Genomic DNA, 27,371 nt, shown 5'->3' with positions numbered 1-27,371 from the left:
AAATCGCCGATTATGAAGTGTGCTCTAAGAATAATCCTTGGAGGCCCAGCCAACTACATTCGACTCATTTTGACACATTTCCACACCTTTCAACACTGTAAGATCAACCAGGAGTCTCAACCACCGGAACATCTATTTGCTTAACATTTAGCCATACTTCAAACCAACACGATCTTGACGATCCCATTCTCAAAAATCGACCTCCTCAACAGGGCATTTCTTGAAAACGAAGAATTAAAATTCCCAATTGAAGAATGAACAAACGACAAAGAAAATCAGTGCCATTTAGAGGAGTCACTTGTAGTATCTAAGGCGGGATCTCTATCCATGGTATTTTACTCCTACCCGATGAGATGAGAAACGAGATAGATAAATTCTCCCATACAAACTCAACTCAACTCACCACAAATCCACCCACGCGAGAAACCCAGCAAACCCGATCTATATACTCCTAAATTCCGCTCAATATCTTTCACTTACAACTCATCCCATCACATCACATCACATCACGAAACCAGCCCACACTCAAAAAATTCAAATCTCAGATCTCACAAAAGTTCTTGCTCTATTTTTGCATCGGCGGCGTTGTAGATACCATTTCATTTCATTTCTCTCTCATTCTTATTAATCAACTAGTCTTAAAGAAAAAGAATCAAAATGTCAATCTCAAAACCTAGCTATCTACCATGAGATTTCTCTAATAAAAGCTTGAGTTGATTTTCAAATATGCAGGTATACAGATATAAAAATACAAAGAAGTGACAAATAACTCGTAGCAGATGACTGATCAAGTATCACTACTTATGCAGTACCAATACCAATAATAAAACTAATAATAATATTAATGACAATACCAATGACAATCAATACCAATGACAATACCAATGACAATACCAATGACAATACCAGTGACAATAATAATAACGATACAATATTTAATTAATTACAAATACAATTATTAAGAGAGAAGAGAGGAAAGAATCGCAATCCTGGTATCAAAAAAATCCCCAACCCGTCCAATCCAGTCCATGGACATGGATATACTATTATCAACGTAACATACGTATCCGTTCTTCTGAAAACATATCATATCTCTCCCTCAACTACTCAACAATCCCTTTTCCCGGCATCCTCATCATTAATCCCTTACCCACCCACTCATCCTTCCCCCCCCTCCCTCCTCAACCCACAAGCCCCCTCACATCTAAACCCCCTCTCTCCCCGCGCTCCCCCCCCTCCCCGCAACAGAAGTCCTACTCTTCCTCTCCCTCGAACTTCTCCTCCCCCCAGCCCAACTCCTCCTCCCCTCCTCCACCACCAACGGCTGTCCCTTATATCTCAAAACCGGTACGCTCATTCCATACGCCCTCGTCTTTCCCTCCGCATCATGCTGATCAATCTCGACTCGAATCACCACATCCAAACTTCCATCTGCGCTCTTGCCGTGAAATTGCGGATCCGCTGATTTATATGCGCTTCCTGCGCCCTGTTCACCCTTGTGGAGGGGGGAGTGTCCATCTTTTGGTGTTTCGGAAGGAGGGAGATCGTAGGGTCCTGAGGAGGAGTCGATGGGTATTTCTCCATTTTCGTTGGGGTGAGGAATGGAAAATGATGCCGAGGAAGATGGGTTTTCTGTGAGCACTGCCCAGTTTCGACTTGGCATTGTAACAGTATTACTCTTACTACTTTTCTTTTCATCTCCTGGATCTCTATCAAAGAAACTTAATAGTGTCTCATCGGTCTCTTTATCCAAATGATGAATTTTATTTCTCTTGGCCAATAGATTCGCGACTGCTTGCGGAGGAGGCTTATTAACAATTGCTGAAGAAATGATATTTGCCATATACTTGTAATCTGTTGAAACTGGGATTTTCAAATGAGGATTTGAGTAGAAACGTCCAACGGCAGCGAGATGTACGTCGCCACCGAGAATGGTGATACGGACTGAGAATTCGGATGCGAGGGATTGAAGTTGTTTGACAATGTAGTGACGTTCTTTTTTATGGGTATGTGCTGTGTAATGATCATCGAGATCATCAAGAAGATCTACACTGCCATCGAAATGATTGAAGAAACTTCCACCTAGCAATGAGGGTTAGCAAGTGCTATAGATAAATGGATATACAAAATATCGCTAACCAAATCCAAATCGCTTATTCATAAATTTGAGTGGGCCCATTAAGGGGCTCGAAAAAATATTCTCTAGCCATGTCAAACGCTACAAATATTAGTATTAGAGCATATTAAGATTGTAGTATAAGACTTACTGGGTAAGCGATAGGAATTCCGAGTAAAATAATAAGATGTTGAATAGGACTTGGAGAATCTTTTGCGGCTGCAAGTTCTTCTCTAAGACGATCGAAAATTTTCTTGTATGTTTCTGGATAGTTCACTTGATGACGTGTACGCTAGATCAAAGATCAATATATTACCGTGGTTGAGAATTGTGACTTCTTACCTCTGTTCTAGCATCAATACCAAAGAAAGCAACTCTTGCGCCCAATCTTGCATAAATGCTACGGGAGCGCTCTGCTACATATGGCTGCAAATGATCAGCTTGATCCATGAGACAACGCGAAATCACTTACACCAGGGCTATCACCAATGATATAACTTGGATCAGGAACATCATTCTCTAATACATAAGTGTTTTCTATTTGACGTGGGTCAATTCCGCCTCCGTTCGCGGACATAGTCTGAGGTGCATCTGAGAAATGTTAGTGTGTGACAAAACAATCGTCCAGAGAAAAACGCACCAGTGGTGAATGTAGATGCCGGAGGTGGAAGATGATGCTGGAAGAGTAAATAGTATTTATGAGCAACACCACCAATACCGCGGAAAACGGGACAACGCATGAATTCATCAACGTATGAACCAAAGCCATCAATAATCTATTAAATTGATTAGTTTCTAAGTTTATCATGGGACAAAAGACACCTACATCATGATCATCCCAAAGATTGACTTGAGGAATCTTTCCATTCATCGCAGCAAAAGGTTCTGTGGAATACCTGTATCCTAGTCAATTTTGTACCCTAGATCTTCTACTCCAACTATTGACTTACCAGCGAATATAGTTCTTGACATAATAATCATCACAATCTCTCCTCAACTGTTCGGGAAAAGGATATTCCCTTCTCTTGATAGGGTTACCGATATCAGTCCAAGCTCTCAGAGGACCATTGACTCTAATTCCATCATTATAAATCTGGTCTCCACCGCCAAGCCTATCGACTGTCAGTTTGTATCCGCTTCGAGGTCGAGAATATTCCTACATGACATGGAAAGGAGCTTTCTCATGTTGTCGTGCAACATCTCTCCAAAGACAAGCACCACTATAGGCATCCTCATCTGTTCCCACACTGAATCCATTACAAGAATGAAACATGATTCTCATACTCTCGGTAACCGCTGGCACGAAAAAGGTTTGTCTATCCGTCTTTCCTCCTTGAGCAAATGTGAGACCGGGAATTGTGTATTCGCATTGAAGTTCTTCTTGTAGCATTGGGACTTGAATCTGAAATCTCCAGAAAGTATTCGCAACATCTGCATAAAGCTTAACTCCTCTAACTTTGATTTCTTCCAAATCGCTGGAAGTATCGGACACTCCATTTTGTTGTGGGATATTGCCATTTGATCCTTGTGTCGGGTTCACGTTATCAGAATAATCTACCCCGTTAATAATCCCAGGCGCTTGATCATGACCATTCAAATATTCATTCCCAGTGGCAATACCCGTCCCATTACCATTTTGTGTAGCCTGTCTTCTCTCTTGAACCCGTAACCTCAACTCCGGTACCGCGTCTTGCCTCACCGTATGCGAATCAACTACAATCAACACACTTCCAAACCAAACATCATTTTCCATCCGTCTATAATTAAGCAACGGACCACACTTCACCGTTGCCCCGGCGCCTGTCCTCTGCACCCCATTCAGAGCGTCAATATGTTCCAATTCCTCTTGTTGCCTCCTCGCAGCTTCGAATTCCTCGGCCTGCACATTTCCAGCTAGAACAATTGGTCGATGCGGACTTGGTGAACCTTTGCTCTCGACTCGCGATTTCTTGAGAAAACTAGTCAAATCCTCTTTTTCATTTCTGCCATCTGCTCCTCGAGCTCCGACGTTTGCATGATTAGAAAATGCGGTGGATTCTTGGTGGCGCCATGGATTCGAGGATGCGTGGGTATCAATATGCTCTTTTCCGTGAAGAATATCGTCACGATAGTGAGCTGCCATTGTTAATGGGAGCTGAGAATTCGGAAGCTGTGGATTATGTGTATGTATGATTATTGGTGTTTTCCGTCGATGATGTGCGCGAGGGAGAAGCAGAAGATTAAATTGTTGATCTTTTCTTAGAGTAAATGGTGCGGCCCGTCCCCGTTCCTACCGGTTGACCCAAATGCGTGTACAATGCTTTGTGCAACCTCGAATTACTCACTAAGTAGATTCCCTCTGATCGCAATTAGATGGGTAGGTATAGAAATGTCAATTCACTCTCTCACGGGACGTAGAATCCAAAACAAGATAGAAGCTTCTACTTCCTGAAAAGCAAATGTCACCGTGGCGATGACAACAACAACAACAACAACAACCATTATCATTCATTTCTATCAAAAACAAGTTAAATTCTCACTTCCCCCAAATTTCTCTTGGCTTATACAACGCCAAGAATGTAATCAAATACAAAGAAATTATATGGTGTATCTGTCGCATCTGGTGGGGCTTAAGGTTCTCCATTAGAATCACGGACCAGCAGGGGAAGGGCGATCATTTATGTATGAAGTAATATGTGAAGTATGGAAGAATCCTTGTATGAGTACGAATTTGATTGAGGTGGGAGATGCATTTCCTCTATTGACCAATTGGAAATGGTATCTTGTTTACAGTTTGGCGATATATCCTCCTCGTTCCCTTGAAGCGGCTATATCAAATCGAATGAGGGACTTACTATACTATACTCTACTCGGGATCTAATATAGTCACCAACTTATACACGCGCCAGCCAGAGCCTTTACATTTTATCATATACTCCACCGCATCTACAAACTAGGACTTTCCTTAAATCTATAAAACCACCAAGTCATTTCATTAATCACGACTCTCAATATCACAGCCCGATTCAATCCACCTCATCATCAATAAACAATCCATAACCCCTACCAGCGGAAATCCTCACACCAGCCACCACACCAGCCATCACACGGATTCACACCAGCCATTTAATAACAAGCCGAGAAAAAGCGCATACGCTATTCTCACATATTATATGTGACATATAGCTCACTAGTTTCAAGTCAACGATCGATTAGCTAACGCAGTCGATGAGGTAGTCTCCTTGGCACGGATGAAAGTAGCCTTATGGAGAGAATTACATGAACAGTTGAACTAGATAATATCGTATTCGGATTGATACTTGGGTATGTATGTAGGTATGTACTTCGTACTGTTTAGAATTTGAATAATTATGAATCGCAATGGGTTTGATGGTTGATGATGAATCATATTAATGAAGTATGGATGTCGTTTCTGAGTATTGTGAGCTTGTTAGTGCTTGTTCATACTTCTTCACCGTCGGTCTGTTCGATATCCGCACATACCACGCTGCGGTCATGCATCTCAGAAATCAACCCGCGTATTCGCCATCCTGCAAATTTCTGTTCGATTCGGTAGCTCGAGCAGAAGTCCAGCGAAATCCCACTGAAATGTCCACCAGGTCTCAATCACAATTCTTACTGTAAACATTGTGCGATACGAATCGAGTCGAGTCAAGTCTAACTCTCCTCACCCTCACCCTCACCCTCAAAAACCACAAACCCTCGAAACCTCCACCGGTCTCGGCTGCACATTCTCATTCGCCTCATCCATATACCTATTCCCCCAATCCTTAACCTCCCTCTCCAACCCCTCAATACTCTCACATACCAGTATCTTCACTCCATTCCTCATCAACAATCCCAACACCCTTAAAATCCACGTCCGACAAGTAATTTCCCCTTCGTTCAGCGTCCCATCCAGACTTCTAAACACCTCATTCTCATACTCCTCTTTCCCATCAGGAATCGCCGCAATTTGAACAAGACAAACAAGAAGCGCTTCTTTCATAATCCCTTTTGTGCTTTCGTGATCTACAGTTCAGCCTGCACCGCGATTTCGCACGTGGTATTTGAGACCGTCTTTTTGGGCGTCGTGATGGAGGTACAGTGCCCAGTGGAAATCGACGGGTTGGCTGGGGTAGCCGCGGTTGAAGAGGACGATGTAGAGTGCGTTGGGTTGGAGGGTTGAGAGGGACATGGTGGGATTGATGAGATGGAGGAATGGTTAGAAGGTATGTTGTGGATATGACTGACTGTAGATAGGTATGTAGGTATGTAGGTAGCTGTGATTATTTCTCTAGATCGCTAACGCACTAATGTGGTGATACTACTTTGGCGATGATAGATACTTCTATGAGTATCCCTCTATTGCATATCTAACCATCAGAAATTTCTGAGCTGAAAACGAGTCTTCAAATATAAAAACAAAAAGTTAATTCTGAGAGTACATATCAGGGTGTTAATTACATGTATATTTACTCACACTTTCTTGACAATTGCCCGTTCGCGATATTATACTTACCACCAATGAAGATAATTTCACGCACAATAAACCAATATCCATCACAATCCCTCTAATAACTTACCTCCATCCTACATTCATCCAGCAATGCTAGACTCTACAGCAGGACATAAGCAACCATGATTATCTATCCCCATACAACTACATACAGACACACTTAAACATCTAAATGAAAATCCTCACATCATCGCACTCTTATCCGTCACTTTCATCACTATCGTCGCCAGAAAATAATAACAAAATAAACCACCTTCCCCCCAAACGACTAAACCTCATTACTCCAACTGTATCATAATTATTATTAATATATAGATATCTAGTAGTAACCAATCCAGATCTCAGCAATACGAGAGAGTAGTTCAATATTTATTCATCTATATGTATTATCTCTTGATATAGAATCGTATAATATTCTAGTATCGTATTAATAAAAAACCCGCCAAATTAAGGTTAGATGCCTCTATGGATTAGATACTCGAACACTTGAGTACATTCATTGTAAGGGACAATATAAATTAGATGTTGACGAAGTAGAGGGGGGTTTAGATATGAGTTCCTGAATTCATAACCTAATAATTCAAAAATCACGAAACACAGCTCATTAATTATAGGGTACCTGACTACCTTATCCTATCCAGACACCTTATATCTTATTTTTAGCATTACCCGGCACTCGTGAGAATATATACAGTAATACGATCAGACCAATCATATTGAATTAATTAGGTAACGAAAAGATATACTTTGTACAAGTTATTTACGAAAGAAATCAAAAATTGGAACTTCGTCACCTGAATAGAATGGAATTAGCTCGTATATACACACATAGCCACAGGTTGTTCTTGATACTGGTCCTCAAGTCAGCCGATCAAATGTCAAAATTTAACGGTTCCAAAGTTCTATAATTCCAAACCAGAACTTCGGATTGTGTGTGGTTACACGACATGTGTGGATGTTGGGACTATCTGGCTTGAGTCTGTACCACGGGTAGGTAAATAGCTAGTAGATAGGTACTGGAATACTCTCCAGATCAGAGAGAGGGTGTTGGAGATTGGATTTGGATTTGGATTTGGATTTGGATTTTGGAATTCTAAGTAGATATTGCTTTTCGGGGTAGGATAGGATAGGATAGGTATGCGGGTAGAGTAAAAAATTGTAATGACAATGGCGGATAGATTGAATCTACGAGTAGGAAGTTGGATAAGTTGGGATTTATATCTAGGTATCTGGGTACTGGTATGGTACTCCTACCGTACTCACTTCACCGATATCTCAAAAGCGGATACAAATATGGATAGACAATTATTCAGGGTCTCTCTCCTCGGTATTTTCATTTGTTCTTGTATTACCATACTGATTGTTGATTACTGATTAGGGGTCTTGGAAGCTTGGAGTTTGAAATCGAGAAAAACGGCAGGTGAGTTGTACGTACGGACTACGGAGTAATATGTATTGCGCGGGCTTGGGAGGGACGTGATGGGTACTTGCTACTCGGTATGTTTTCTCAGCAGGTATTTGGGATCTAGGTAGGCTGTTAGGTGGGTGGATGGACGGGATTCTGTGGGGATAGATGGATCGAGGATGGGTAGGTGAGGGATTGCGTTTTGGATACTTATGTGAGGGTTGAGGATTGGGATTGGGGGGGATTGTCTGAATAGAATGATGATGGATTCAGTGATATACACAAAACCTATAGGAGAGTGGAATAGATATCAAGAATTAAACATCTTAATTTCCAGTTCATCTCTTCATACACATCAACACCACCTCAAACTTAACCTCGGATATCACCCCCCATTCATGAAACATAACAGGCCATTGCATTGCGCCTCGTGGCGAAGGTTACATTATGGGGCAGCAAGGGGTGATAACATACCCCCAGTTAATTCCTTTCTATGGAGTACCAAGTATGTACCGCACCTAATCGGACTGGAGAGTTGAACCCGATTTCCCGTGTCTCATGGAGGAGGAGAAGTGCTGAGTCTCGAGTGAAGTGTATTATGGTTTCCCCATCCTTCACTCTCGATTATCCCAATTGAAATGAGATAGATTTCACAATGGATCATCAGAGTAATAAAATATGTTGAGAAACATCACTACTCATTATTAGGTAGGTAGCTACTAGATTGTATCTCGTTTCTCCCTCCTCAACTAGATCTCAATCGCTTGGCCGTTTAATTGAACCCCTGGTTATCGATAAAGGGAGGGATTTATTAATTCATGTAGTTAACTTATACATTTATTATACCTATACATTCAATCATCACTCATCCATCATCCAATCGTTCGTTCATTCGTATTATATACTCGAGACTCGAGAGAGAGTATGTGGGACTAAAAAGATATCGGAATCCTTTTACATTCACTACCTTTCATACCGACCTTTCATCCAACCCTCAATTAATAAGGGCAGACAAAATACGAACTGGGTCTGGTCAATTGAATCTCTGACATCACTTCCAATACGATTCATTAGTATTGTTCTTCTGTTTCATACTTGTTCTTCACTTTGAATCAATTGAGCCAATATCGAACAGACACATACCGCCAAAGTCTTATCATACCTATTCAAACCCATTCAAACAGACTATCCGGAATAGAGTCCTTCACCATCACCAACACCATCATTCCATCCCATCCCATCCCATCTCATCCCTTCCCTTCCCTTCCCTTCCCTTCCCTTCCCTTCCGCTTGGACTCGAAGAAGTATCAACATAGAAATTACAGAGGACCACCAAAGAATTCAAACGACTTATAATTAGCCAGTCTAATCATCTGTTACACCATTGTCATTGTCGATCCTTCAAACTATAACTTCCTACATTCAATTGGTGCTGGAAAAATTCATTTGATGACGCTGGATTAAGATTGGCTACTTGATCAACCTACCAGCCACGAAAGCCACCAATCATACCTTTCATCCTTCCATACTTCCATACACTTCATACGAGAGTTCATTTCTCGGGAATCATAACTCATAACTCAAAACTCAATATTTACTTGTTTGTATATTCAATACCAAAAACTCACTTTAAGCAATACCTCTCGAGGGATCATCGAAAGGGATCCATCCCATCCCGCATATTTCAAACCAGCATTTCCCTAGTGGAGGATCCTCTCATTCCCAATTTCGAAACAAGCCGCAACCAACCACAGAATGAGTGAACCGCGCAACGTCACCTTCATGCGTTAAACTTTTTCCAAAGATCATCTCTTCATTTCACAATTCTATAGACGTTTCTTCTCCTATCTCCATATCAAAGAATTGAGGAAACCATGTCTATAGATGTTGCTCTACAATCCGTTGCATTCTATGTATTATCCTGCGCTACGTGCGCCAAGATTAGCCATAGAAGGAAAGCCAAAGAACAAGCCAAACGAGAACGAGTCGAAAAACATGCTTTGGAAACCGAACAACCGGGCCTGTATAGGCATCCTTCCCCATTCTCGACGAATCCATATTGGACCGAAGAAATCATGATGGGGCCCGGTCCACCGAATAAAAAAGGAAATAAGAAGGATAAGAATGGAAGTCAGAGAGGGCTGAATACAGCGGGTCAAGGGAGTAGTTATGCGAGTAGTGCGGGGATGAGCACGGATACAGGTAGCAGTCCTACAGTTGTTGAAGAAGGATCTCGAATATCGGGAGAGGGATGGAATAGGAAACGATATCAACGAGAGGATGAGCAACTTTGGGGCAGGGAAACTTATGGACCGGGTCATAGAATTATGGATGCAATTACAAGGGCTTCGGAATCCGCGGGGAGGATGTTCAATATGGATGGGAGACCTAGTAGTAGACATGGATCGGATGGAAATCCAGAGTCGTATTATATTGCGAGGAACCCACCAGTGAACGATTTACATCCACCAATTGTGAGTACGGCACCAAGGAGTAGAGAAGAAACAAGATGGATGATACAACCACCTCCTTCGGCGAAGGTAATGGAGGGTAAGGAGAGAGTAGTCAGTACTAGTAGGAATCGAGCCGGTAGTCATGGAAGTAGTCGAAGAGGTACAGAGGGCCAACCATTAGGACGAATCGTTACGGAAAAACTTATCGATGCCAAAGTCCAACGTGGAGAAACTCCTTCCAAATTGGAGATCCGTTCTTTTACAAACAGAGGACAACAACACGATCGAAACAGAAGTTCATCGACAGATTCTTGCAGCTCCTCAGATGGATACACGAGACGATCCAGAAAACCATCTCCAATTACAGTTCCCAAAGCTGGAACTAGTAAACCCCGCGGGAAAGCAGAGCATATCCCCATACGCGACTCAGAAGTGGCAACAGAAATGCGGGAAACGAATGCGAATGGGAGACCGCTTTTAGCGACCATTGTTAGCTCGTCAAATGTGGCTCCTCAGTTACGTGAGAGTCAAAGTAAGGATTTACCTTTGAGAGAATTATCGGGATCGACTACTGGAAATGGAAATGGAAATGGAAATGGAAATTCGAATGGGAATGCTTGGATGAATGCAAGAGAGTATAGGGCTGCAGCTGCTAGTGAACCACTTCCGGATACGAAGAGAGAGGTGGCTATGACAATGAATGAGGGAAAATCGTCAAAGCCGGAACATGTGGAGGGATGTCCTAGACATGGTGATTTACAGACATAAATGTCACTTTTGGGGGGATATGATGGGAAACTCATACATGATTATGATTGTTGCCTCACTACAGCGTTCATTTCTTATGTTCTCTTTTTCTTTTCTTTTGTTTCTCTACTTGGGAACAGTGGTTCCATCTTTCCGGGTCAATTTTTGTCCTTTTTCATTCGATTTCACAACTGTTTGGTTTAGCATATCCAAATCATTGGTCTTGATTGGTATTGATTTGAGTATTGGACAATGGAGAAGGCGTTTTAAAATTTTCGGCCAGGGAATACATGCATCTTTGGCTTGGTAGCGAAAAGAATGGTGTATCGGTGTTTGGGGATTGAAGATTTGTTTACTTGCTTGGTTTTCTTTTTGTGTTTATATTTATGTTTGTGTATGGGGAATAGGTGTTTTTATCTTTCTCTTTCTTTTCTCTTTCTTGGAGATGGGATGGCGTTTAGCATTCTGATGGGTTGGCGAGGGGCTCGGTTGGTCTGGGATTGGAGTGGAAGGGCGTTGAAAAGGAGTTTGGAGTTTATGGATGGATGGTATTGGTCTTTTTCATGAGATTTGGAGGGGTTGTGGGGAGGGAGGGATGTGTATATGCATTGCGATGTGGTTATGATTTGTGAGATGAGCTTTTGAGGGATTTGGGGAATTGGATGGGAAGGGCGAGGGGAAGAGGAAAGAGGAATGATGAAATTGTTTGGGTTGAGTAGAATTGGATTGAATGAGTTGAAGAATGAGGAGGAAGACAAAAGAATGAAGAATGTAAGAAGGGGGAAAGAGGCAGTAAGTAGGATAGGATAAAGCAGAATAGGAGAACCGAAGAAATTCAAAGCAAACCAAATTACAATAAATCAAATCAAGAAAATCACATTAAATGAAAACAAAACAATTCAAATCATATCGTATCGTATCATATTATATCGCATCCTATCTATTCAAATGTGAATACAAAACTTAATACAAGGCCAGTGTTGATTTGATGGTATTCAGCTTCTAGTGAAATCCAGTAAATAAAATAGAAATCAATTGAGTTGAGTTGAGTTGAGTTGAGTTGAGGTATGTTGATACTAACCCAAGTAGACAATGTGAATAAGGTGAGTAAGTGAGTTAATGTATAATCTCAATCTCAATCTCATAAGTCCAAAAAATTTAAGTTACAAGACACAACTCAACTCAAGTCGTATCTTGTATCTTGTATCTTGTATCTTATACGAAATATAAGATCTTTAGATTTCCGAGTTTATAGAAATCTAGATTTCTAGAGATATATATATACATACATACATACATACATATACTTAAATAACGTATACATATTATACTCAACTACAAAACAAGATCTTAACACATCCCAAAGTACAGAGTGAATACCAGAATACCATGGAAAATAACACGCATCCCGAGATTTGCAAAGACTAGAGATTGATTTCTTCCTCTTCCTCTTCCTCTTCCTCTTCCTCTGCTCTTCTTGACTTGACTTCTTTATCTCTCCTCTTCTTCCTCGTTGCTCTCCCCCCTCCCCGCCCCAGAAAAAAAAAGAAGAGAAAAGAAACTCAAACACCTACATACCTCTCTCATACCTCCCTAGTGGCCCCCTCTCACAGTATGACAGTCTCACAGCATCGCCCATGACCATAATACACCATCCCAGCGGAACAGAAAAGAAGAGTATATAGAACCGAACACTAAACCCCTCTCACGACATGAAATTACAGTAATGGATACCTAGATGGTGAGTAGTGTGGGCATTTCCACTCTCATTTCCCCCTCCCACTCACTTCACTACTCCCATCTCATAAATACTCTCAACAAAGAAACTCCATTGAAATATTAATTCACCATTGATATTCTCTACCCCATTCTTAAAACTCCCATTCTGATTTCCAACTCTATTGAAGCGGATTCACATCCAACTTCCAACATCCAACCCACAGATAGGTAGGTAAGTAGATATACAAATCACTTACGCTATCCTGTCTATCTCATACACTACAATATAATGTATACACAACCAGCCTCTTTTCCGTTTCTCTGCTTAATGTTGCGTCTCCGCTCCCAGCAATTCAATAAGATCCAATTAGATGCAATCCCATCCAACGACTGCAAACAAATCGATACCAAAAAAGCAAAAACAAAAGAGTCTAACGCCAAACGCTCGCTGTATGATATCAAAAAGCATACACAAAACAAAGTTTTTCCATTCCGAATCCTGAAATTTTGAATCTCGAATCATCCATTGTCCTGATTCTCGATCCAAATATTGATATAATATTTGTATTTCCCACTAAACCACTTCCCCCTTTCCCTTCTTCGGCTAGAAAATCCCCTACTTTCCATCCGCCATCTTCCTACTAGCCTTTTTGATAATATCTGCTGTCTTATCAACCAATTTCTTTGCTAATCCCCAATCCTCTACTTCAACCGCATCGCGGATAGCAGGGAAAAATGCTTCATCATATCCAGACCAGAGTTGTGGGCCAAAGATTACATGTTTAAATTGTGTTCTGTTGGGTATCTATTTTAAGACGTTAGTAGGTGATATCGATGAGAGGATATGGGGAAGAAGGGGAATATGAGGAATACGGGCGGACATGAGGTGAAAGGAGGAGGAAAAAACAGGAAACCCAAAGTAAAGAAAAAAACATACCCCACCACCCTCCTCCAAATCCAAAAGATGCGTTTCGAAATTCGCCATTCGAGTATTATGACTCTTCCTATGACTTGCCAATCCCGGGCTTTCAAATCCTCCACTTCCCAATACCAATCCATCCCATTCCAATTCAAACTTTTCAAACCGTCTCGAATCTTGCGCAAATTGTAATGCTGCTTCCCTCAATGGTTCTGTTGACCAAGGTACATTACCAGCTTGATTTGGTCCTTTTGATTCTGCCCAATTTTCCAATTCCATTACCCATTTAGTAACCGATGCAGAGTATGCTCTAATATCAAACGGCAGGACCGCTCTATCACAGAACTCAAGAATAAGAAGGGCCCATACTTGAGCTAGAAGTTTATGGTACTGAAAACCAGGATCTCCTTGACTAGCCATCCATTCAAAATTATCATACGCAGAATGATAAGGATAAACCGGTCCCTCGAATCCAAAATCCAAAGAAGAAGTTCCTGCCATATCTTGGAACGCGACATAATCACTTCCGGCACCCAAACCATCTAATTGGGCTTTCCTCTCATCCCAAAGTTGTCTTAGTGTTGCGTTTTTAACAGGATCTGTTGTGCGATCTAGAACTCTAAGAAGTGCTTTCTTGAAAACTGGACTTCCAGCTGCTCGGAATGTATCGCCACCGACTGCTACATCGACGTTCAAGTAAACAAATGCATCTTTACGTAATTTCTCCATGTTCTTTTCAACATGTTCCGTAGATCCGATGAGGTTGTATTCCTCACCATCCCAAGATGCAAATTCGATAGTACGTTGTGGACGCCAACCTCGTGAAACAAGATCACCAAAGATATGCATAACTTCGAGGAAAACCGCTGTACCTGAACCAGGATCTGTTGCACCAAAAACCCAAGCATCACGATGATTACCAACAATGATGGATTTCTCCTTTTGTTCAACACCGGTGATCTTTCCCAAAACATTCCAAATTGGTTGTTGCTCAACTTCATCCTGTTCGTTAACTAGATGAACCTTGGGGGTTGAAAGATTTCCAGACCAATATTTAACATCAGGAACTGCACCCTGCCATTCTGGAGGACATTCATCTCCAAACCCCTGAAGAGATTGTAAAAGTCTTTGCGCATCTCCCCACGAAATTGGGATACTAGGAATACTAGTCAATCCTGGATTATTCTCTTTCGACACACGTTTCGCTCCTTTGACGCTTGCCCATCCAGGTGTAAGAACATCTCCAACGACCCAGCTCATCAAGCTGACTGCGCCTCGTTGAACTCCATCTTTGGGCATATATCTACCATTGGGGGCGGTATCACCTAAAGTAAACCCATCATCTGCAGGATCACTGTACATAATCACAGCTTTGAAACCCCAAGGTTCCGCAGCCTTGACCTTCAAAGCTCTGTCTCCTTGCGTACCATAATACCTGACCAAAGCAATTGCCCCTCTCGTGTCGATTCCACTATCGTAAAATCGTTTGTAATCGGCCTGCGAACCATAATTACAGTATATCAATGGACCTGTAACATCTCCTGCTTTCGAATGTCCATGGAAAACCGGTGTCTGTTGTCTCGGTGGGTTTGTATAAAGTTGCGGCTCATCAATCTTTGCCTGCCAAATTGGATTCCCATCTTCGCCAAGTAATTCGATTTTCCTTCCTCCCTCCTTTGGATAATTCAGATATACTCCATATTCATCCATCTTTACATCCTCCAATCCATTCTTCACCATAAGTTCTTGAACGATCTCTGCCAAAATATAATCTCCCTCCGTACCCGCCAAATGATCCGTCTCCGTGATTCTATTCATCCACCTCATAATTCTCTCTTCCGAAACACTTTCCTGTACAAATATCCTCACGCTTTCCGCAGGGAACATCTGTCCTCCAATCCTGTTTGCCGCATTCGAAAACAAATCACTCATAAACAGCAAATAAACCACTGCCATAACGAGCAATATTGCGAAAATCCTCCCAATCACTATACAAAAATTCGCATCGATTTTTGGCCAACCAATCCTCCGTATCCAAGGTATTCGCGACGATAACGATGCGGAAAGACTCGACATTCGTTTCCCCCACGTCGATTGTTCGGTTTGCGGATCTTGTATTTCCATCTCTTCCATCTCTCTGCGCACCTCATCATCGTCCTCACTTTGGCGTTCTCCATGTTGATTTAGAAACGTATCTTGTTCCGTACTGCCTCGATTCGAAATGCCATCTTCAGTGGGAGGAGGGCGATAACCAGCTCTGCGGGTAGGAACTGGAATTCTGGCGCCGATATCAGGGCCCAAGAGACCTTCTCGTTCGGCGGGATGTGCAGTTTCATTGGAGGAATTGGATCGGGGGTTTATGGGTGTTGAGCTCTGAGAGGATTCGCCGATGGCTTCGGAGTAGGTGGGTATGGGGAGAGATTCGTAGATGTGCTTTTCGTCCGGCATTGTGAAAGTTGTGCCACTTTGTTAGATATGGAAAAGAGAGATACCACTTCTCTTGGTGGTTGAACTTGTGTGCTGGCGATTGATAATGTTGTCAATTGATAAGGTTGCGAATACGAAGGGCGGCCGTATAGAAGGACAATGGATGTTCGATAGATCTCTAAATATTAATGTCCTTTCGAACTCCTTGATTTACAAAATTCTCCAAAAGAATTATGAGTCCCTCCAGTAGTTCTTTAAAATTTCAGGCCAGCTGTTATTTCAATACTGATTGTATGATCTCGAAGTTTCAAAGTATTGCTAATTTCTTAAAAGTTGAAGCATATTCGAAAGTCAATGGGTTATCTGCGACACAGACAATCACGGACTCTCATTATCAAGGGATTCGCGTCTTCGGTAACCTTCCCCTGTCGATAAATCCACCAGTGATTCAGATCTGCAAGAATACGGAGAAAGGAACATGTAAGATTATGAATCGGTTTATGATGAGAACCTAGCAATGTACACATGCAAAATAACTAATGAAGCATTACAATTCAAGATTCATGATCTAGATGTTGAAGAGACGGTCTCTATGCCTTAAACTGTGAATAAATTCGGTTACTATTCTATTTAGCCAAGTACCTCACCACTCAAGCAAATCTTTCATAAGATTGCATCTCAAGTTTCAATGATCATTAGAAGTATATATTGCACATATTCAGAGTTATTTCGATTATCATCTCTTCTTACATACATAGCCTATAGCTATTTTGATGTTTGCCAATTAAATCAAACCCATCACTTTTTTGCTTAAAAACGAGCCAAGTAAAATCTAAGAACATTCGCTGCATTATTTTGGTCTTCGTAAACATAAGTGCTGGCTTCCAAAAAAAAAAAAAAGAAAAAGATCATACCCAGGGTCTCTCTCTTTCCCTCTTGTCTCCATCAAAGCAAATAACCCCAAGCCATCTCACATAAATTTACATCGAGTATGATTCATTTCATGCTCTCGGAAAGCTATTAATAAAAGAAAGAAGATGGTATTTGCTTGTGGCTTAAGGTGCAGCTGCTGTTACTACACCTTCATAATTTCGAGAAGTAATATTATCCAAAGTACGTTGGAAATGCTTTCTTGGTTCGTTAATTGTGGCAGAATCTTGATTGCCTTGAAGGTTTGAATGGATCAATTCAATGAGACCATTTAAATATTTGGTTGTAACCTATCGATTGTGTTAGATATGTAATTTTGTGATTATTTGTGATCGAGGTACTTACGGCTTCATTCTCTTGCTCGAAATAATAGACATATCGATTGAGAATTTCAACAAAAAGTTCCACCGAGACAGCAGTATCCATACATGCATCTGCAACGCGGAGTGCACGCTGAAGGCACTCAAGAACACGCTTCCCATCACGATAGAGCTATAATGTGTTAGCTGTTGTCCTAAATGTGATGGTAATAACTGAGACTTACATTCTTTTCATCTGTTTCCCCCTTTGCTGCGATAGGTACAGCCCACCAAAGGTGACTCGCTAAGAATACAGCACGGCATTGATCAGGCTTCTTCAATAGCTTACTACCATGTAGCGCACATTTAGTAATGAGAGTATCATAGTTCTCCTTGCTGAAATTTCGTGTTTCATGCAGAGCAGACGCAATAACACAAACTGCTTGGAATTGAGCCCTAGAGTCGCTGACACTCTCTTCGTAGATAGTGAATGCTTGGGCAAAGAACTCGTAGCTAACCTCTTCAAAATTGGTCTGGTCAGCAATTTGTCCACAAGCCACGAAGAGCCTCAAACAAAGCTCAGCAGAGCCAGACACTCGGGTATACATAGTTGAGAGAGCTGAATGCATAAATTTGAAGAGAGCCGATATTTGTGACTCCCACTTATCATCGTAGTGTTCTCTGGCCTTGAAACGTCTGGCAAGCTTCATGGCTGAAGTTATGAGAGCTGGAGTTGTAAACTTCACACGCTCGTTCCCCTCCGAAAAAGCGGCCTTGGTAGTTTGTAGAAGCTTAAACTGTGTATCATTGTCATCATTATGGATTAAATGAACGATTCTAGCCAACCATCCCTGTTCTTCTATCGTTTCATCAGTCTCAACGGATTTGCGCTGTACGCCAGCGTAACTGGCTGGGGGTTGAGAGCCTTCCTTGATTAAAACCTTAAGAACTTCGAGAACTCCCTCTAGCGAGGCGATAGTGGAGATTTTGGTTGAATTGGCTTGTAAGGTGCGAGCGACCTCGCCAGCAACAGCTCGACGTGTTGGATATATTTGGAGTTGTAGTAGTGGGATATAAGTTGGGAGGGATAAGGCTGTGAAAATAGAAGCGTATGAGTTGATTGGTGTTAGGAGCAAGTTTAGAATATTTTTCTGTGCCTCTGGAGAATGTAACTCGGGGGTGTTGGCATATGCTTTAACCCTCTCTGAGGCATAATTCAGGACCTGGTCGACGTAATCTAGACGATCGGGATGAACTTTGAGTGCTAAATTGACTAAAGACACCAACAATGCTAAGGTGTCTTGTACGGACAAGCGCTGAGAAGCAACAAGATGCATTACCTGGTCAAAGAAGATCTCATACAGCTTGATGTTCTCAGGAACGACATTTGGTCTGTCATTGGCACCATCATTAACAGTTGTCTCAGTAACAGACTGAGTATCGGCTTCAGTTGTAGCTAAGCTGAGACTATCATCAGTTTGTTCATTGGGTTTCGAGTCTGCATTGGCTCCATTTGTCTCGGTCGACGGGCGATCACCATTTGACTCTGAGGACTCCGGTGCCGGAGTTGCGTCTGGCTTCGACTCAGCAGCCTTGCTCTCCTTATTCAGCCGAGTTGTTTCGAGCAACTTAGTAACAGCCTCCTGCTCTAACTTCTCGCGGTCTACTCCAGAAGTGGATTCTGATTCTCGTGCAGCATATGCAGAAAGTCTATCCATCATAGCAATGACAATGACTTTCATGTTTACATGAGGATTCAATCTCGATACAGCCGCTAAGAATTGATCCAAGGTGTGAAGGTGATATTCATCAGGGAAGACCTGTGTGATTACTTCTAGCAAATATTCTTGGGCGAGAACATCCCGACATTGCACTACTTGTTCAAGCAGTGGCTGGAGAATCGTATTTTTGTAGACTTCCAGATCCACCAATTGACTTAATCGAACTAAATTGCTTCCGACCAGTAATTGAAGTTCTTTCCTCTCTTGTGTCCTCATCTCTCTTTCTCGGGAATGGCCTTGATGTTGTAGTCGTACCCATAGCTTGTTCATTTCCACAAAATTTGTAAGAACAAAACTTATCGAATCCGTCAGATTTCCTTCTGGTCCATCACCATCCCCTTGGGGTAGATGTTCGCGAGCTTGTCCAGATAGGTAATATCTGAGGAATAAACCTCTAGTGGGATGTTGTACTCCGCGACTCATTTCCATCATATCCTTCATGATTTCCTTGACCGGCGCTTCTGGCACACCCATATAGACTGTGCCAACTGTTACCATTAAGTAAAGTCGAGGAACAATGTTTCCAGCATATTGAACAAGCTCGTAAAGGTCGGCGAGATGATGAGTGGGATGGGAATCTTTGAGGTGAGAGGATAGGTGTCGCAAGGCATCAAATACTGCCATGTATAACTCATAGTACTGCTTCGGCCCTAAACTGCTCGTTCGAAGCTCGGAGACAAGTGTTGAACTACAAGTTTTGAAAGGGACAAATCAGCACAAGATCATTTCCATCTGGCGCATTCATTATGATCATTGCAACCACATAGTCAGCTTCAAATAACCCAAATTTATTTGACATACCTGCACTTCAAAGCATCCATAAGCTTCCCAGGACTTTCTAAACATCGTCGCATAAGTTGCGTTTGTTGACGAACAACATTCAAGGCATCTTCGAGGAGTCGTGCCTGATCCTCCACGACTTGAGGTGGAGAAGCCATTATGGCAGACTTTCAGGTACAGTTGCTTGCGCAGCAGAAATTATTCGTAGCCCAAGCAAATAATAATTCGTGAATGGTTGAGCGATTAATGTAGATATCAGATATTCGTATAGGATTCGAAGATTAAATGGTGACGACCAGTTTCCGGGGGAAGGAACGCTAATAAGCCTCCCAATGTACAATTGATTGACAAGGGTTGTTTTTGTCCAATCATGTATTGACGGATGAACAGTTTATCCGCACTCCGAAAAGCGTCACTAGTCTTGGCCGGAATTCTAGATTTGATAAGTTAATGTAGGTAGTATACTCTGTAATAAAAAGTTTGGATCTAATAGGAGTATGGAGCGTTGTTGTTGGTCAAATACACCACTGTATTGTACTTATTATTCTCAGTCAAAAGATTTTATTCCACCCCGAGAGCAATCGAAAGTAGCTCTTAACATGTGAATGTTCATTGATCTTAATTATCTTCAGTATTGATTATCTAAAATTTCGACATCTTATATAACAGCGTGTCTCTTTGTGTCCATCGTGTAACCAATTTTATAGAAGGCTTGCCAGCTCTTGGCGCCATATGATTCCTTAACTCCAAATAAATAACATCATCCCAATGTATATACATGAATACAGAACCAAGCACATTTTCTGCGCTGCCAGTTTGGATCACAAACTTGGTTCTCAACCTAACGATCGCATTCCATCACCCGCCGAATGCCAGAGAGACAATGTGGGTTCATCATGAATTTCTCCTTATAAGAGAAATCTCTCCTGCGGTGTAGCATCTCTCCAAGACTAAGGAGTGGTCGAGCATTCAATGTGACGAGTAAAAATTTGCTCAATTTCTAGGTATAGCAGTCGTGGAGTTCCAAGAAGGATAGCTAGTGAGGGAGTTCCCACTATCGGAGGAAGTAGCAGTAGCTAAGGAAGAAGCTGTACTAGCAGACCAACTCGATAGTATTCCCGTATAAGAAGGAACCCGCGAGGAAGATTGAGTATTAGTAGGGGAAACGAATGAAGTTTCGTCGGTGAATGTGCTTGACTGTGAATCGAGAGTTTGAGGAGGACTAGATGCTTCGGAAGTGATCAAGCTGGTGACGCTGGGAATAGTCGAGGACAGCGATGATGAAGATCCGACTGCAGTGGATGATTCAGAAGCGCTAGAAGTCAAAGGTGATACGGTTGATTGTGTGGTTGAAGTTGACGCCGTGGCTGTTATTGAGGATGCAATTTGGGAAGATAATGTGGTTTTTGTCAATAACTCGGATGATTTTGATGATTCTGACGCACTAGATATGATGGTTTCCGAACTAGTAATTGCCGTTCTTGATAAAGTAGATGAGGATGCCGAATTAGTGGAGCTTGCAGAGGTGGATATTTCCTTTGATGAAGATTTGGAAGTAGTCACTGCAGAAATATCCACAACTGAATAACTAACGCTAACGACTATGGTCGGAGATGGTGTAACAGTAACTGAGGTAGTCTCAGTTGCACCAGAACCTTTCACAGTCTGAGTTGAAACGATGTGATTTGTAGTTGTAGTCAAATCGGTCTCGATTACTGTTTTTGTTGCCGGCTCCTCGGTTTTGGTGACTGTTTCTATAACAGTAGTTGCTTTCCCATTTCCACTACTTGCGGAAGTTGAAGAACCTCCCTCAACATTGACAACCGAGTACGAAGCCCTCTTCACATGTTCCACCGAGATAATATCTTTCTGAATAACTGGAAGCCCTGATGATAGCAAGAAAAGTGTGGATAGCGCAAAAAAATTGGAAGTGGAAGTATTCAGACGCATGGTTGCATCAATTTGTAGATATATGGATAGGAATAGACTCGAGAACAATGGTTTGATATCTGAGATTAGAGGGACTTACATGGAATAATGAGATGCATCATATTATACACACCTACCTCATGCAATTTGTTTATGGAGGCTGGGAAGGAATGTTTTTAATTACGCGTGGAAAGGGCTGGGATTTCTTTGGGAAGGTTGTCCCCGTGATAATTGAAAATTCAAGTGGCTGGGACGTAACATCGCTAAAACTAAATAGCAGGCATGTGAGCATATATACCTTTTAACAGAAAAGCCGTTGAAAAGGATCTGAGGACAGGTAGATTAGATTAGATTCTAGTATATATGGATACTGTGCAATTGTGAACAGTGATCTTGGACTTTGAGTTTGATGTTAAAAATTGAAGTTGGAGTTTTCCATTGATGGAGGGGTAGATTAATAATCGAAGCAGTAAACGAAATATTCTGAAGATTGGATGAATTATGAGTGATCAAGAAAAATGACCATATCTTTGGCAAAGTGACGAGGTAAATATATTATAGTATCTATTGATTGCAATTACAATGTGGATGACCTTCCAAAGATATTTATTAATTATTAATCATCTAAGTTATCGATCATGAGTTTGTTGAGTGGTTATCCCCTGAAATGATGGTTGGCTAGTCAATCAAGTAACCGACACCGACTCATGAAAAAGGACCCGATGATTGTCCGATAAAGATAAACGCATGCGATTTTTATAGTAATCAATACTCTCTGCACCAAAGTTTGAACACATAAAAACTCTTTACAAGGAGCTCCATACACACTGATGATTCAAGCAGGAGTGTTCAAAGCGTTAGCAACATGTTATCGCAATTGCTACCCCTACGAGGGGGACTCGAGGACTACCTGGTATTCACATTCTACTGCACCAGGGTCATAACCAATCCAAGCCAGTTCATCAATCTGTTGATGATTTCGGCAAAGAACTGCCCAAGTTGTTAGCAGCATATATTGCCATCATAGCATCATGGCACAATGCTAGGTGATAGACTTGCCGTGCAAATTTGGTTTCTTTTTCGGCGATATGGTTTGAGTCGACTCGGGTCTACCTACAGGTTGCTTTGCTAATGAAGAATCACTGCATACACGATCCAGTATTTCGTTTCAAAGCACATGTTCTTTTAAAATCCATTAACATTTAGTGCAGCCATATGGATCATTATCAATGAGTGTTTCCAGGTCGTGCCGTTGGACAAAAGGAAGAACCTTGATGGATATTCCTGGTTTGTCCAACAGCTACTCTAATCTTTAGTTGGAAAAAAAAATTTCGTTCAGAATATGCAAATAACAGTCCTCGATTTCAACAAAAGAAGTCGGCATTTTCTCTAGCTCCACGGATGCGTATTGAATGTGCCATGACAGACGTCAAACCTTTCTCGGCGCTCGTGAGTATGCCATCAGAGATCAGGGTTATGATATATGAATACCTTTTCAACGATTACAACAACAAAAGTTTCGAAATCCGAAACCAAAAACCGTACGCATATGGCCAACGTCCTGATGGTCCTAGTCGTTCCCTACGTTCTTCCTACAGTGTCGATTTCTCTCCTTTGCGACAACAACTTCAGACAACATATGAACTATGCACTGCCGTCGATATACACACCTCTATAATGAGAGTGAATCGCAAGATATATGAAGAAACCTTACCGATGTTATACTACAATCGAATATTCAGTTTTCATAAGGATATCGAGGCCATCGTCCCCTTCTTTTCCGATCTAAATCCTGGTACGCGACCTTTAGTACAAGAGATATCTCTTTTCAAACGAGGTTTTATCTTTTCTCTCGAATCGAATCGATGCGATTGGAACAATCTTTGTAAATTCTTGAGAGATCATATGCAATTAAAGGGATTAAAATTAATCGTCGAGGGAGGTCAACCAAGAGGCGAATGGGAAACGAGACAATACACATCGTCGGATTTCGAGACTTTGACGTCTCATTCAAACGAACACTTGGTATGGGTTTCCCAATTGTTGGAAATTAAAGGTATCCAGAAATTGGATATCACCTCTGAGATACAATCTATGCCGTCGTCAAATCATTCTTCATCTATGGCTCTTTTTGTCGCATTCTCTGCTTCGATTATGAATGGATTTGCAGAGTACTTGCGACGGGAACTCATTGGTGTATAATGACAATATGTATGTCCCTAGTATTAGTTTACGGTGTAAGCATTATTGTACGAGGGAGGTCAGATTTTGACGTTGATCTCTGGGGTTTTTGGTACAGTCATGCAGTGTCATCCTCAGCCGCATGCTGTAAGATTTCATCCCGGATGAACTGGTTATACTTCCGTCTCTCGAGGTATAGACAAACTGTTGGCTTCTTATTCGTCTCTTCTTGTTATGCATCAGAGAAATGTATATCCCATACGTAGTGTCAAAATGGTTGGGTTTCATTAATACAGAACATTTCTTGCTTTCTCACTTTACCTCTCTTCACTTATTCAAATCATCTTTTATTTTTAATCTCGACACGTATGAGAGATAATATTTCAAGACGTCAAATCGGTACCCCTATCTACCAAACAATTACGCGCATCTTCATCAACATCATTGTGCAATATTAGTTGAAAGTCTCCTATTTTATAGACGCGAAATCCACATAAGATCGAGACTGTTATCAGTAGTGATGGAACACTGAGCGTATCACAATCTTCGAAATCAACGCTTCAATATAATTCCATTCCAGATACACCGACAACTCAAAACACTCAAAATTCCACAGCCCGACACTCCGGACATCATACCCCTTGTCAACTTCACCGGTATTCCGCCCCTGCATTACCCGAAAATGACATCCAAGTCCTTCCTTGTCGAGAACCCATCAAGGTATCCGGAGTTATCCACCTTATCCATGAATGTTTTCTACGCTCAAAAGAATAAAGATATAAAGCAATGTAAAAGTAATTGTCGAAATATCGATGTCGATATTCTTTATCCTACTTCATATCCTTTCCATTGTCATTCTTCGAAACAATCAAACAAGGATAAGGAATCGAGAGAATCCATGTCGTTCAGCCCTGTGGATTCACTAGCTCTATCGGAGTATTCATCACATGATTTTTCCTCGCCAATCAACAATAACAATGCAATGGCCAATCCATCATTCCCTTTCCTATCCCTGCCTCTAGAAATCCGTCTCAAAATCTATCTCCTCCTCCTTCCACCTCGCCACCATAAAATCACAACACAAATCCCCCATAATGGATACTACTTCCCACCCAAATGTCTTCCTCTCTGCGCAGCCCAATCTTTCTACCCCCTATCCCCAGATACCCCCGACAAACTCACCACGTACAAAGTCCTCTCGACGAATTCCCACACCGATCATCCGAATCCGAGCATCCACACGCGTATCCTAAGCGTATGTAAACAAACGAAAGAAGAAGCAGAAGAAGTACTGTATGGAAATGGAAATAGCATCTGGGATTTCGGTATGCATGTCGAAGCTGTGCAACCGTTTTGGATGGATAGAAGTCAGGATGCGAGGGGATGGGCGCGAAATTTGAAGATTGCGAGGGAGGTTCCCGAGGTGGGGATGGGTGTTGGCGGTAGTGGGGATGTGGTTTGGGGGGGGTTTTATGGGTTTATCACGGGTGAATTGGTGGGATTGAAAAGTCTGGATTTGACGGCTTGGGGAAATCCGTGGATGGGAGAAGCACGGGATGGTTCTGAAGTTGTTGAGACGGGTGATGTAATGGCGTTAGATGGGGATGAGGCGCGAGAAGTACGGAAATCGGCAATAAAAGCGAGGAATAGTTGGTCGTTGCGTGATTGGGAGTATATGAAGGAGTTACTTGCGCATGAGGGGTTGAGGAGTGCAAAAGTGACGTGTTGGGGATTTAGAGAGGGAGTGAAGAGTTCTTGGGCGAAGTGGATGTTGGAGAGGAGGTCGTTGATGGAGGAGATGGTTAGGGAGGGGGAGGTGGTTCAGGATGTGTTGGTTTGGAATGGGGGTGGGAGTGGGAATTGAGGTTTTTAGACGAGGGGGTCTTGGTGTTAGATGGAAGTAATCACATTGATATATATACAAGATATCATCGTATATTACTTTTCTCTCTCACAATCCTATCTCTCTTTGTATATATAGATATATCCGGCACATTCTAGATTTATATCCATATCCATATCCACATTCCCCCTATTCCCCTACTTCAATGGTGGAAATAAGAACATCGTCTAAAGATCCAAACTTCCTCTATTATAATATACTCAAAACGCATTGAGAAACCAACACTCCATGCACATATGTATACCGTTTACAAATCATACCTATACTACCTCGAAACCCCCAAAAGGATCAAAAGTTAATCAAAGCCACAAGACCACAACCCCCTCAATTCCAATTCGCAACTCCGTTTCCGTTTCCGTTTCCGATTCCGATTTGACAATCGAAAGTCTCCCACTAAATGACTTGGTAATCACATTATTTACTGTCAATCTCCTCTTAATTCACATCTCAGATATATCTTCCTATTGCTACTCCTCTTTTCTCTCTCTCCACTCCTCCACTCCTCCTATCCTCCCATTTTCCTTTCCCTATTTCTCATCAATGATCAATGATCAATCCTCTTTCATCAACTGAATGAGTGAGTAAATACTTAACATTCAATATCCAATAATAATACATAACATATAATCATTCCTCTCACTTCTCTACTATTATCTATTATTCCCCTCGCCCTCAAACTTCATTCGAAAGCCCCCTCCCCTCGCTTCTAGGTTTTAATAGTATACTCCCTAAGAAGATGAAATAATAAAAGTATTCCTTAACCTCTCTATCTATTCTATCTATTCTATCTATTCTATCTATTCTATCTATTCTATCTATTCTATCTATAACAAAATTACACTTCTTTCTCTCCTCTTTACTCTTTACTCTTTACTCTCTCCCTCTCTCTCCCCCAGATCATAGGCTGCGCACAAATTATCTGTACCCGCAGATTATCTGTCGAGGCTTTAAAATTACCCGCTCCGTACAGATAATCCGCAGATTATCTGCAGATAATCCATCTACTCACGAATAGATAGATTATCCACAAATATATAGGTTATCTGCAGATAATTTGCGGATTATCTATAAATAATCCGTAGATATATAGATTCTCCGAAAAAAGCAGAGAATCCCCGCTTTTTTCGCTTAAAATATGAAGCTATTCCCAGATTATTTTCCAGCCCAAAAGTAATCCAAGCTTAGATTTATACTAATTTTTATATTAGTCATAAAATTATACCAATATTATGAAAGATTATAAATAATTATACAATATACAAGTAGGTGAATATCCGCGAATAA

The 27,371-nt window shown here is 41.5% G+C and overlaps 8 protein-coding genes across 8 annotated transcripts; 3 read left to right on the top strand and 5 right to left on the bottom strand.

Annotated features, from left to right (window-relative positions):
- Window positions 1-1,204: 1,204 nt before the first annotated feature.
- On the bottom strand, window positions 1,205-4,588 carry EAF01_001604 (uncharacterized protein; the record flags this gene model as incomplete). The annotated part of the gene is made up of 9 exons (XM_038909854.1): window positions 3,277-4,588; window positions 3,067-3,228; window positions 2,943-3,012; window positions 2,757-2,892; window positions 2,589-2,707; window positions 2,459-2,542; window positions 2,268-2,408; window positions 2,140-2,218; window positions 1,205-2,082 (listed from the first exon to the last, which is right to left on the bottom strand). Exons 1-9 carry the CDS (start codon window positions 4,236-4,238, stop codon window positions 1,205-1,207), a joined length of 2,631 nt encoding a protein of 876 aa, XP_038774666.1. The 5' UTR covers window positions 4,239-4,588.
- Window positions 4,589-5,801: 1,213 nt separating this feature from the next.
- EAF01_001603 (uncharacterized protein) lies at window positions 5,802-6,104 on the bottom strand (the record flags this gene model as incomplete). The annotated part of the gene is made up of 1 exon (XM_038909853.1): window positions 5,802-6,104. One exon carries the CDS (start codon window positions 6,102-6,104, stop codon window positions 5,802-5,804), a length of 303 nt encoding a protein of 100 aa, XP_038774665.1.
- A 3,789-nt stretch (window positions 6,105-9,893) lies between these two features.
- On the top strand, window positions 9,894-11,240 carry EAF01_001602 (uncharacterized protein; the record flags this gene model as incomplete). Its single annotated transcript, XM_038909852.1, has 1 exon — window positions 9,894-11,240. One exon carries the CDS (start codon window positions 9,894-9,896, stop codon window positions 11,238-11,240), a length of 1,347 nt encoding a protein of 448 aa, XP_038774664.1.
- Window positions 11,241-13,554: 2,314 nt separating this feature from the next.
- Window positions 13,555-16,305, bottom strand: EAF01_001601 (uncharacterized protein; the record flags this gene model as incomplete). Its single annotated transcript, XM_038909851.1, has 2 exons — window positions 13,555-13,743; window positions 13,876-16,305. The coding sequence occupies 2 exons, from the start codon at window positions 16,303-16,305 to the stop codon at window positions 13,555-13,557; spliced, it is 2,619 nt and encodes an 872-aa protein (XP_038774663.1).
- Window positions 16,306-16,927: 622 nt separating this feature from the next.
- Window positions 16,928-20,349, bottom strand: EAF01_001600 (uncharacterized protein). The gene is made up of 4 exons (XM_038909850.1): window positions 20,096-20,349; window positions 17,759-19,982; window positions 17,560-17,706; window positions 16,928-17,504 (listed from the first exon to the last, which is right to left on the bottom strand). Exons 1-4 carry the CDS (start codon window positions 20,230-20,232, stop codon window positions 17,340-17,342), a joined length of 2,673 nt encoding a protein of 890 aa, XP_038774662.1. The 5' UTR covers window positions 20,233-20,349; the 3' UTR covers window positions 16,928-17,339.
- Window positions 20,350-21,067: 718 nt separating this feature from the next.
- On the bottom strand, window positions 21,068-22,024 carry EAF01_001599 (uncharacterized protein; the record flags this gene model as incomplete). Its single annotated transcript, XM_038909849.1, has 1 exon — window positions 21,068-22,024. One exon carries the CDS (start codon window positions 22,022-22,024, stop codon window positions 21,068-21,070), a length of 957 nt encoding a protein of 318 aa, XP_038774661.1.
- Window positions 22,025-23,404: 1,380 nt separating this feature from the next.
- Window positions 23,405-24,205, top strand: EAF01_001598 (uncharacterized protein; the record flags this gene model as incomplete). The annotated part of the gene is made up of 1 exon (XM_038909848.1): window positions 23,405-24,205. The coding sequence occupies one exon, from the start codon at window positions 23,405-23,407 to the stop codon at window positions 24,203-24,205; it is 801 nt and encodes a 266-aa protein (XP_038774660.1).
- Window positions 24,206-24,866: 661 nt separating this feature from the next.
- Window positions 24,867-26,048, top strand: EAF01_001597 (uncharacterized protein; the record flags this gene model as incomplete). Its single annotated transcript, XM_038909847.1, has 1 exon — window positions 24,867-26,048. One exon carries the CDS (start codon window positions 24,867-24,869, stop codon window positions 26,046-26,048), a length of 1,182 nt encoding a protein of 393 aa, XP_038774659.1.
- Between the last annotated feature and the right edge of the window lie 1,323 nt (window positions 26,049-27,371).

This window comes from Botrytis porri (assembly GCF_014898465.1).
Source record: "Botrytis porri strain MUCL 3234 chromosome Unknown BPOR_002, whole genome shotgun sequence".
NCBI classification, from domain to species: domain Eukaryota; kingdom Fungi; phylum Ascomycota; class Leotiomycetes; order Helotiales; family Sclerotiniaceae; genus Botrytis; species Botrytis porri.
This window is presented reverse-complemented; position numbering and strand designations above follow the sequence as displayed.